We start from the raw sequence: 12,925 nt of genomic DNA, 5'->3' as shown, positions 1-12,925 counted from the left end.
TCATCGATACATAAGAAAAGGTTAAGTAATCTATGGACACATTATCGACTTGATTTGGTATGCACTTCAAAGAAGAGAAAACAGTTTCTTGAATAATATCTTCTTCATTTAGTTTCCCTGACTAGTTGAAATAACAAGTGTGAGGGTATGAACAAGGATACAGAAGAAAGATAAGACCTTGTTCTATACAGAAACTTACAAGAAACAAGACGACGCTACTACTGTTTTTTCTTTTTATTTTTTGTGTGAATATGTGTATACATACAGAACTTCTAAGCAAGGCCAGAGAAACCTGCAGAACTAACTACATTTACTGAGTGGACATTGAGAGTTGTCTTTCCAATTCAGACGAAAGGAGGAACTGCTCGTATTGTGCTTCCATGGACAAAGTATCTTCATCAGTGTCAATAGAATCAGGCAGCAGATCAACAATGTCAGTTGTATCGGAATCATTTCCATTATAGAAACCATCCTCCTGGTGCTGGGTGAGCCAGTAGTCATGGAACCAAGTTGAGGTGGTCACCAGGTGCCACCATTCCGGGGAGAAATCCTCGACTTGGCGAACCGCAGCCGGGATAAATAGTGGTGCATCTGGATTTAGAGTTGACCCTTGTCCATGTGAAACCAATGCCATTTCTTATTCTTATATCTTACTTGCTAACAAATGAAAATTCTCTCAAATTTATATGAAAAACAACGAGTTTTGTAATAAAAGTGCTAGTCTAGTGAGTATCAAAATCAGGTATTTATAAGCAAAAACCATCATATTGGAACTAAATGAAGTCATAGGCAACGCGTTTAAAGGACCGTGTTTAGGTCTGCCTGTCTGTCTGTCTGTGAGTAAGTGATCGGATATTTCGCGGGACCATAACGATTGATCATGGGAAAGAACGGATGAGATGGGGGCTTTTGGATTGATCTGACGGTGGAGATTGTTTAAATAATGGAATTCTGAGCTGGCTTTGTTTGGGGTGGGGTCAAATTTGTTAGGCGCTCGATGTTGGCCTTTACTTTATTTCTTAGTTCTTTCTCATAATCTGCACATGGGATTTTTTATAATCATGATGATTGAAGATGATGCTATGAATTATTTTATTAATCAATACAAAATACATCAATTTCTATTCTTCTTAAAGTTGTTATATATTACTGTACTTATTATTATATTTTCGGTTAGAAAGTATATTTTTAGGAAAAGTTATCTAAATAGTAGACGTGTGTATTGGGAAACAAATTGTAGACATCGATGAACCAAAAAAATATATTTCGAGGACCACGAGAGTAGAGGTGGATGAACCAAAAAAAGGCATGTGTGTATAGGGAAACAAAGTGTGAGGTCCGCAAGATGTCCAGGGGCCACGACGAGGACCGTGAAAGTTGATCAAAGGGCCACAAAAGGTTAAACCAAAGTCTGCCGAAGATGTTATCTTAGGGGTGTTTGGTATTGCGATTATAAAACAAAATCCGCGTTTTCAAAACTGATTATGCGCGTTTTGAAAAAGCATGTAGTTACATGCTTCTCCAAAACAACGTTTTCATAGTCAATAATCACTTTTTCATACAAACATTTTTTTAGATTATTTGCGTTTTACAAACATAATAATCATGGACGGCTCCACAATGGGGGCAGTGTGGGCAACTGCCCTCATTCCAATTTTGGTACAATGTAATTTTTTAGAGGTATATTTATAGTTTTATTTCTAAATAATACTTGTAACAATAAACAGAAAATACATTATACATATAAATGTCACCATCGTTGTCATAAGCCTTTTCTTTGGAAGTATGTTACTTATGTTGGGAGCATTAGTTTTGAGATAAAATCTTCTATTGGTAAAGTCTAAATATTCGGTTATTTTGATTTTTAACGAAGTTGAAAAAAGTGTTTTATTTGTTTGGGTAATTGTATCAAAATTTATCACATGCTCTAAAATTGCAAAGAACAATGTTCAAGTTAAAGATAGATGTTCTCATAACTGGCACCCAGACGAAATTATTTTAAGGGTCCATTTTTTCTAAATTCTCCGTTGATAGTTAATTTTTGTTTAAAAAGTTTTTTCCCCTCAAAGATGACTCTAATAAATATAATAAGAGATTTTTAAATTTGCCTCCTCACAAAAAAAGTTTTGGCTTCATCCCTGGTAATAATTATAACGGAATCTCAAACACCCTCTTAGTTAATGTAATCCCGTCTAAGACACTCGCATCACCTTTTTCATGGCTCTCGTATCTTTCTGTGACCCTCTCAACTGTCATCACATTCCTAGAGTACTCTTTCACGGTCCCTGAATCTTCCTTTCAAGGATCGCACACATTTTTTTTTATCCATATCCACCCTCACGGTCTTAAACGACCTTTTGGCGAGATTATGAACCTTTTTGAACATGAAAGTTTTTATTGTCCTCCTATTTGAAGTGTGCGTCATGGGCATATTTTTCACCATCTCGTCTTGAGCATATGAATTTTCAGGACCGACCTTGATTACATCCAAGACCTAAACTAGAGAGACTGCTTTCAGTATATACCAAAATAAAAAGAAGATCTTTGACCTGCCAAACATGAGGATTAAACCACTAACATCTGTTTCTAGAGATATAAGTTTCAACTACTTGTTCCAGTTGTTAGCTCTCTTAAAACAACAAATATAAAGGCAGAAATGATGTAAAATATAAGGTGATTGTATCAATGGTGTACGAGAACCAAGTGAAACAAAGATTGTATGTTACACTTTAAGTCTTTAACTCATAATATTAGATGTAATATATTAGGTGATTGTATGTATGTGACTACGTGTAATTCTATGGGGAAATGATTTTATTGTCTATTATATACAACTATACAAGTATAGATAAACTAGTAATAGAAGTAATTAGGTTTATGCTAACAAATATCTAAAACCTGTGTGTATGACATTTCACATATATATCACATAGTATTAAACAGAGGAGACAAAATAAAATCTCTTTGAGTTGGGTGTGTAACATGGGTTCAAAGGTTAGGCTGGATTTTGATTTTTTAGAGATTTTTCTTACAAAAAAACAAATATCTGTTTCTCTAACTCTATCTTCATTCAATTACAAGTTTGGAAAAGAAGACTAAAGAGTATATATTTACACTTCTGTCTGTAATCATATTATGAGAGCTTTTTGAGATAAGTTTTTAATGCAGAGCTTTTGGTTTATGTACATTATCAGGCTAACAAAGCAAATTTTGAAAACCTGAAGCATAAGCACTAACAAACTTGCAAACAGTTAATGACCCTCAACATATCCGTGGATACCATCTTGATCATCTATAGGATTTCTATGATCCTTCGGGTCACAAGTAGACTTTGGTTCCTTTACATCGTCATCATTACAGTTATCGGAGTCGCCATTTTCAGAACCTGAGCTAGCATCCATCTCCTTGTCTGGACAATCTAGTTGCACACATTCGACAACCATGTCTGAAGGCGAGTGGTGATTTTCTGAATCATGGCTCCTATTTGATGGAGTCAAATCCCCCTTCTTAACGACATTGAACACAATGCCATTATGGATCATCGCAGGCTGTAAAAGATCACCTTCAGAAACGGTGATGCTAGTATGAACTCTATTGTTGATCTCCCTTTGATCAGATTCTATATCTGAGCATCTATCTGGAGGTATTACAGTCACCCTCAAGTTTTGATTTGGTGGCATTGCTCTGTTGGTGGGGGAGTCAAAATCCAAGTGCTGAACATAGTCAACAAACTGATCGGCTGAAGCTGTCCTCATCAAAGGCCCACCGGATCTTGTCCAAGTATTCAGCTCTGCGGTCTCTGATTCACTATCACTTCCATCATGTGCATTGTGGTTGAGCAACCAGCTGCGGCCACCAAGTCCCTGGTGGAGAGAGGAAGTCACATCAGAAAGGTCCTCTAGAGACCCAGTTGAGTTCTCACGAGCCATGCAATTCCACGATGGGATTCGTTGGTATGCATTCAACCGGACCATGTTGGTTAACCCATGAGTAGCTGAAGCTCTCTCTGCACTCCTTTTAAGCCTACGCATGTGGTTGAGAATTGCAACGCACTCATCCAAAACAAGTTCGATCCCACAATTGGCTTTAATGGCTGAAAGCTTTTCCCATGTACATTTCCTGCCTTGAATTGCAGCTTTTTGAAGCTCTAAGTGAGATGGATTCTGTATAATTTTTGAGTACTGCATCACACATGTAGAAATCTTTTAGTCCATCAAAAATATCTAACTAGATACTTCATGAAACGGTTGCTTACGAACAATGAAAAAGTTTCTATGATAAATTATTTAACACGCACCTGAGCTAAGGTAGCAGGCATAACAATAGTGACATCACCCTCCCAATCTTGAGCAAACAGCTTTGCAAGTCCTCCTAACGGGAACCCAAGCTCCAAGACTTGGTTGCATCGATATTTCACCTCCATCTCAACTAGATGAGCAAGCTGCACAGAAAAAGATTAGAATGTTAAGATGGTATACAGATCTATATCTATCTATTTTAACTTCTTCGCAGGTAAAGGAGATCATTTTACTATTAAAACATCCCAAAAAACAGTATCTATACCTATAATACTGATATATAATGAAAATATGACTGGGATATATGGAACACACCTTTGCAGCAAAGCTGCCTCCATAAGCTCTCACAACTTCTTTCAATCTGAGTAGGGGTGAAATATGAGGATTTGCTTGACTCACAATAAAATGATTTACATTAAATAGCTCTTTCAATTGTATCATGGGTAAATCTATCTCCAAACTACCATCCCTCCAGCGACGTGTAGAGCTGCGACCGGCCTCTTCCGGGCCCCGGTGAAACGGTGGGTGATATGGAACAATTTCTCCACTTCTATCCTTTGCCATGAGCTCTTGAGCTTCAAAAAGTCCCGGAAAAGCACAGGACGCAGTAACTGCACTCCATATAACTACGTGAGGTGAAGTTAAGTAATTAAGACATCTCGGAGGTTCATGCTTTCTTGGTGAGCAAACGGTTATCCCAAGAACCCGACCCGTCATGTCATAAGCTTCTTGGAAGGTAAGATTATTTGTCACATTCCTTAAGATCACCTGCAAACGTCTGATATCATGAACCGCTCCTAGTCTCGTAACCCTTTTAAAAATATTAAAAATCCCACCCATTTGATCAAAAAACTGAAAAGAATGCAATGAATCCTCAAAAAAACTCTGAAGTTCCGGCCAGGACTTAGTGGCAACAACTGCACAAATAATGGATCCTACACTAGACCCTGCAATAATCCGTGGTAAAAGCTTATGCTCAACTAATGTTTTCACCACACCAATATGAAAAGCTCCAAGAGTCGCGCCTCCACTTAAAAGCAAAGCCGTCCTTCCAAAAGCATGTCTCGTCTCGTGCATAAACGCAAGCTTCTCCTCCAAAACAAGTTCCTCACAATCCGAATCACAAACCATCCTCAACTGCATCGATACCTCATCAATGTATTCCTTTATAAGCTTTGGCACTTGATGCCTACCCTTATGAAGCTCAGGGTTACACATATTACCAAGATTCCTAACTAAATCGGCTCGCATACAAAAAATTATCTCTCTTAAACACCCCTCTTTACGACGATGCCTAAGTTCCTGCAGTTTATTCCTAACAAGCTCTTCATCATAAAGATTACTTTCATTCAATCTAGGACTCATTTTGTCCAACATTTTAGCAGCATGAGCCCATTCCTCATACGTAATCGCAGCCTTCATCATATTCCTCCAAAACTTCCTCTTGTACGCTAATTCGGCTCTCTCTTTCACATTGGTACAACGCCGAAGTAAAAACGCCATTAACGTAACTAACAATAATATCCCTTGCGGATTTCGCGGATGCAGCCACGAAATCACAGGGACAATAGTTCCTGACACATAACCTCTGACAACCCTAAAGTAATAAACCAATAATTTCATAATCCGATGCCTTAAGTGTGTCATTGACTTGAAAAACAAAACCCTAAACGCTATACTCCGGCCGATAACAGAGGACGGCCCGATCGAAAACGGGTCGACTTTCGCCTCACTACTAATATCCATTTTGTAATCACTTACAATTTATTCACCCTAGGTAATAGGTTTCTCTATAAACAGGCCAATAAACTATCAAATATCTGTTAATCAATTTGAACAAAACTGAGTACACATGTACATATAGAATTATAGATATAAAGAAAAGTGTATGTATAGATAAGAGTACCGTGACGGTAACGATGGGGTGACACGTGTCAGATGTTGATTCAATTAAATTTTGTGTAGTTAGTAACGTGTATTTGTGTTGTGTTGTGTTGTGTATATAGGTTGTATGTATGGTATACAGATAAATTGGGGGAAAATAATTGAAATGATTGCAGATAGAGATACATAGATAGATATAGAATTTGAAATTGGGGGGATAAGAGGGAAGGTTGTTTTTTTAGTGGCAATTTTGACTGATTGGGATTTGTAGGAAAAAGTTTGGCGCAACTTGTGTGTGAACGGTTCTTATCCATTTTAAGATAGAGACATATACAAACTAGTACTGCTATGCTATGTCGTTTTTAAACCTTTTTTGGTTGGCGTCTTGGCAATTACAAGGTTGATTGGTCTGGATCGTTCCAACATGTGGTGTTTATAAAATAAAATAGATTTTTCTAATAAGTTAGTTAATAAATCAACTAAAAATCATATCAAAAATTCACTCTTTAAATTTATAAAATTATAATTATTCATGTTAATAAAGGTCTATAAAAGACTCTTAGAAAATACTAAGGGGATCTTTATGCTGACCATATTGAGGGACAAAACAGTTTAGATTAAGCTATTAACGAGTTACAAATTAGGTGTAAAATACGTGGTTGATTTTTAACATATTTTCATTGGTATTGCCGTATTGGATATTGGGTTTCACATTATTATATTGTATATCATATATTAGTCACTTGTAGGTTGTAGCCGTTGTTGTTACAAGTTTAGGATCCGTAGTGTATGGTTAAGATCGTTGTAAGTTTGCATTTATTATCTATATTCCCTATTAAAAATTATTCACCCTGTTGAAAGTTTATACAATTTGGGATATGTAATTTTACTTTTGTACCCTTGGTCATCTCCTTACTCCAACAATTTGAATTTTCCAACTCCCAATAAAAATTACCAATTAATTATATATTACAGTATTAGTCCTTATTCTTTTAAAATATCTAAATTAACTTTTTACATCAATTATTTACACCACTTGACATCACCTTTACCACCAAAAGTCGTCCCCCACCACCACACCGTCGCCGCCCCAAACACCTCCGCATAGCGCGGATACCGTACTAATTATTATATAAAACATTTTACTATTTTCTTAAGTCACAAAGAGTGCCATTAATTTGTTAACATTTTCAACAATTAAAACAAATACTTTATCAAAAGCATTATAATGAATTAATTTACAATATATATCTTTAATTTATAATATAACTATATTACGTCATTTTATTTTAATTACATTTTTATCAATAACCTATATTATCAGTCCTCATCACCATCACCACACCGCCGTCACTACAATATTGTCGTCGCGTCATATAAACATGCATCTAAATATCTAATGATATCTTTAAATAACGATATTCTAAAGAATTTGTTGAAAGATAGTGATCAACTTATTACTTTGTTTTATGAACTGTAGTTATCTAAACCTACAGATAAAAATAAAAAAATAAATAAAAGTGCATTGGATATTATAGTGAATTGTTGCAAAGCAAAGAGACAACAATTTAAAAACAAAAAGGTGAGAAAAAGTACATTTTGTCAACATGTCCCCAAGCAATAAGGGTGGACGGAGTCGAATAAGGAGGGGACCGGTACCGGTTGGTACCGGATGGCACACCGGCCCGACCCCTCGATACCGGTGGGGAGGGGAGCCACTTGGGCACCGCTGTGCCGGATACGCTGCCTATCAAAAGTGACCGTTACCTGCTTTAAAAAAAAAAAGGAAAAAAAAAGAAGGGGACCACATTCAACGGTTCATTCTTCTTCTTCACCATATATTTCCTTCTTCTTCTTTTATTTCACAGCCTCTTCAATTTTATTTTTTTTTAATTACTTTCAAACATACACAAACCACACACAAACATATATATATATACATATATTATTTATCAAACAACAATCACGAATCCTTTCTTCAACAACTTCATATTGTCGTTTCGTTTAATATTGTAGTTTGGTGTTTTAATTTGTTGTTTTATTTAATATTGTATTAGTTTTAATTTATTAAATAAAATGTTTTAGTTTTAAAAATAAATAGAAATGAAATTAAATAGAAAAGGGTGGGGAGGGGAGAGGTGGCGAAGTGCTCCTAGCAAAAGGGGAAGGGAGAGGAGGAGAAAAAAAATCAGGGAGGGGAGGGGAGGAGTGGGGAAGCCCTCCCCCACCCTAATACACATAATGGTTGTTGTAAATAGATATTGACATGTAAGCTGATTTTGACCATTTTAACTTGTTGTAGATTTGTAGGAGCGAACTCAGAAGAGTGATCTTATCTTAATTCTTAAGGGATGGTTTATCTAGTTGGAGTACTCTATTAATTATTTTTAGAATGGCTGAATATTATAACTAATAGAAATTTTGACAACACACCAAAAAATAAAAGATTTCTTCAAATGACTCGGACGAAATTGTTACAGCGTCCAAAAAAAAAAAAAAAATCTACGTCGAATACTAATCCAAAGATACGAAGTCGATACAATCTGGTTAAACAACTCGTCAGAGTGTATTAGTGTTTTAGAAAATTATACCTTAACCTTCAAAATTAGCAAGAAAACTATCAAAAGTATGTTATTTGAATGAACATAGCCTTACAAACTCATCTTTATAAGGTTTGGAGTGGAATTGTATATGGGAGAGATAAGTGTTTGCGAATGAGACTAAACATAGACGAATGTTTAGAGTGTTAAAAAAAACTAAAGTTGAATTTATTCGGGTATATGTGATAATCATAAAAGCTGTCAGTTTGTCACTTGTAAGTTTTTTTATTTTTGAAACTCATTATATACAATGAACACAACTTTAATTTTTTAACACTATAAACATTCATCTATAGTTAGCAGTGACGGATCTAGAATTTTAGTTTATAGGGGTCCTTCAGACTTTATGCTCCAAAAACTACATGTCCAAGAGGGTTCTTCTACCTTATATAACTAAGTTTTATAAGTTTTTGTATAGACATTATTAATAATTTTAATTTCTAAGGAGGTTCAAATGACCACTATAGATATATAGTGGATACACCAATGATAGTTAGTTACATTCATACATGTCTAACCCTGTCTTGAAAGTATGAGAAGGCAATCGCCTCATGATTCTAAGCAAAGTTATTAAGATCTAGATTGTCGTGATAGTAGGATCATAAGATCGTACACTCTTGCTAATAGATTTAATTAATGTCCAGCTAAATCTTGTTAATAAGCTCTATTTTTTTAGTAGGATCGGGTCTAAGATCGTAAGATTAAAATATTTAATACTTGGTCGACCCTACATATAAGTTTCATACTAATATTTATTTCAAAAAGCTTTACGCGTTATAATAAAAATATTCTTTATTACACATAATTTTTTTTCATGATATCAGAAAATGAAAAAGTTTCTGAATTGCACATGATTGTAAATTTGTAATTGTTCAATAAACGAAATTTTGAGGATTTAATTAAGTAGAAGAGACGAAGAAAAAAGACTTGAAAAATTATAACAAAAGATGTATTTGAAATATGGTAATGTATCTTGTGCAATCCCGGAAGGAAACGAAGACGATATTTTTCCATAAGAAATAATTATGTTCAATTCGCAATTTCGCATGAATAAGACAGTCCTTTTGGTCTTCATTAAAAAGCGATGTTGATCAATTATGTATGACAAAGTTGACTTTGATTTCGACTATTGTGTATAATTCTAGAAACAAGAAACAATATTGGCGAAATGAATGTTGCAAATTCTAGAAGAACTTACTAATCTTCTACGGTGTAAATCATTTGTGGCGTTTATCCACAATTTGTTGAATGAGGATGATTAGCATATTTAGTTTACTTCTACTAATCTTGTAGCTTTGTATTTGATGAGATTGTATGACGATGTTAGTATGCCCGTTTGAAGTGGCTAAAATGTATGCTACGATAAAAATAAAAATTAGGTTTCGATTACGAAGTCATTTATGTATTGTCCTGTTTAAGACGACTTAGCCATTCCTAAGACAAGACCAGCAACTGTATCATTTTTGTTGAAGTTGCATTCATTTTCAAAGTTAAATGCATTTCGGTTCATAGTTTTTAAAAGTTAAGGTTTCATACAATTATTACTTTTTGTCATTATTAAACTTATCATTTCTCATATTTGTGAAAAATCACGTTAGTTAAAATAAATACTAGATGAATACCCGCGCAATGCGGCGGTGTAGACGGAGGTGTGTTGGTGGTGTCGGTGGCGACTTATAATGTGGACAAATGGGGTGTTACAAAATTAACTATAGAAGTCTACGCTAAAAAGTGTGAACTTTTAGTTCTATACACTTGTTAGTGTGGCTAAATTTTCACACACTTTTAGTTATATATATTTTTACACACATAAAAGCGTGACATAATTTTTAATTTGTTCACACTCACTAAAAGTATGGACAAATGTAACATTATTTGTAATGATTTAAAATAACTTATGTGATTTAAGGGGTCAATGAAAGTAATTTAGTAGATAGAAGTTGTATGCTGTAAATGTTTTAAGAGATTCAAAAAACATAATGTATAGTTTATTTTATAAGTAGTTATATATAAATAACACAGTTCAGATGATAAAAGTTGATTTTAAATATGAAACATAAACATTTATTGGTGACTAACTTTAAGTTTTCTTAACTTTTATCAAAATAGATTTCGAATTGAAATGGGTTTAACATATAGACACTACTAACCTGTTTATTTAGTAGGTTGGGTTTAGGTTTAGCTCTTCGACACAATTATATACCGAATAAGTCGGTTCAATTATATGAACTCATCAACCTGTGAAGCCAATATGACCCAACATTCATCTTACAAAACATGTACCGAATCAAATCGTATATGCTTCTTATCAACTTGGTTAGTGGTTAATTCCAAGTTAAAAACCGAACTAAGTTGTTTTTAGGGTTTTGCTATTTATATCACTTAGCTTAAGTTTTTAATAACCTTATAGTTATTACTCCATGGGTATGGACTAATTTTATTGTGGAAACACAAATTTAAAAGGCGGTCAACACGAAGCCAACAAGGACCACAACAAGAGAAGAAGATTCGAAGTCTGACTTTTGCGTTAAGCACAAGGCAATAAAAAAACACACGCACACATTACCTCCCAATAATTTCTATTTATATCCATAGATCATATTCTGAATATCTAAGCTAAATCTTTTTCTTCGTCTAATATACAAACTAATACTTATCACCCTCTTTAAACTATACACATTCTACATATTGCACGCCAACCTTATTTTTTTCGACCAATTAATAACAATTTATGGCAGGCCTTCAACAGTTTTACTTCTTCCCTACAGATTTTCTTGACACGATTAAAGACCATCCATCTCTTCCCGTGAACGCTAACGAAGACGACGACAACGGTAAACCTCGTGAAACGATTTTGAGTGTACGAAGTTCTGTCGAGAAGTTGAATGATAATTACAACAAGGTTAAAATATCTAGTGATTCTTTGCCGAGAAGAGTGGTTCCGGTCCAGAAACGGAAGAATAAGAAAGTCGATCTTTAAAATCCCTCTTTGGAGCATAATTAGTAGGCTCGGGTTTTTGACATTCTGTATTGTTCTGTTTTTTCTTTTTTGTTTGTATATGTGTGTACGTTTTTTTGTAGTTGCGCAAGCCTTTGTATATGGATTTTGTTCCATTAGTAATGATGAAGAACATAAACGATGTCGAATGTCGATTTTAAAAACTGGCTGGTTATGTTCAATCTAATGTTTGATGTCATCGAATTAATTTGGTCAACATTATTAAACACTAAAATTCAGTATCTTATCCTAAATCGGTGTTCTTTGATTCAGTTGATACTTAATGCTAGTGTGGTTAAAAAAAAAAACAATTCTTTGTAAGGGAAACATTAAGGCCTCAAGTCTGATTCCCGTCTTAAAACACACACACAAACATATAAAAATTATTATAGATACAAAGCCTAGACCTACATGTAAAGCTTTAAAGACGTGTTCGATCTTTCAATGTCCAGATCATGTGAGAATTATAATAGAGGTATTGTATCAACATCATATGACGTATACAAGATGATAGATGGATATTCAACTGTGATATCAGGGCTAGAGTTCTCAATTATTTTATTCTCTAAGTATGATTAACAAAAAAAATGCTAAAAAAATAATAAAAGTATAGAGCTTGACAATTATGGAACAATTATTATCAATTTGGTCAAAACCCTTAAGTTTAATTTTAATAAAAATCTTTTTTAACTAGTTTTTCAACTTTTGTACAAGTTATAGAGTTGAAATTATATGTCCACACATTAGATGTGATGAAAACTCACACATATGAAAAAAGGACGTCTTCTTTTGTTGATGTTTTTTAATAATGAAAATTTTTCGTATCTTATAAGCTTTTATACATACACACTCAAATAAAAACTCATTTAATAAGTCAGGGCTATGTGTTTCAAATAACTACCGGCGAAAGGGGTCAACAATAACACTTAACGTAACCCGGATACTCTAAATAAAATATGAAACTATTAAATTTGATGACTTTATCTTTTGTGTTATATGTTATGTAAATTTTTATCATGCACCATCACTTGTTTGCTTCATCATGCCCAAATTAACAATTAACCTTCAATAGTAGTTCGGATGAGAAAACAATAAAAGTTGAATTGTTATTAGTATGACGTGCATAAAACTAAATATTTACCACT

At 34.2% G+C, this 12,925-nt stretch overlaps 2 protein-coding genes across 2 annotated transcripts; both read right to left on the bottom strand.

The window, feature by feature from the left end:
• Positions 1-84: 84 nt before the first annotated feature.
• Positions 85-750, bottom strand: LOC122591041 (protein EARLY RESPONSIVE TO DEHYDRATION 15). Its single transcript, XM_043763230.1, has one exon. It carries the CDS (start codon positions 632-634, stop codon positions 311-313), a length of 324 nt encoding a protein of 107 aa, XP_043619165.1. The 5' UTR covers positions 635-750; the 3' UTR covers positions 85-310.
• Positions 751-3,081: 2,331 nt separating this feature from the next.
• On the bottom strand, positions 3,082-6,403 carry LOC122594377 (triacylglycerol lipase SDP1). Its single transcript, XM_043766843.1, has 3 exons — positions 4,614-6,403; positions 4,298-4,441; positions 3,082-4,181 (listed from the first exon to the last, which is right to left on the bottom strand). The coding sequence occupies exons 1-3, from the start codon at positions 6,042-6,044 to the stop codon at positions 3,252-3,254; spliced, it is 2,505 nt and encodes an 834-aa protein (XP_043622778.1). The 5' UTR covers positions 6,045-6,403; the 3' UTR covers positions 3,082-3,251.
• Positions 6,404-12,925: the final 6,522 nt, after the last annotated feature.

The sequence above is a fragment of the Erigeron canadensis genome, chromosome 3 (assembly GCF_010389155.1).
Source record: "Erigeron canadensis isolate Cc75 chromosome 3, C_canadensis_v1, whole genome shotgun sequence".
In the NCBI taxonomy this organism is placed as follows: domain Eukaryota; kingdom Viridiplantae; phylum Streptophyta; class Magnoliopsida; order Asterales; family Asteraceae; genus Erigeron; species Erigeron canadensis.
The sequence above is the reverse complement of the archived record's forward strand: the minus strand, read 5'-3'. Positions and strand labels throughout refer to the sequence as shown.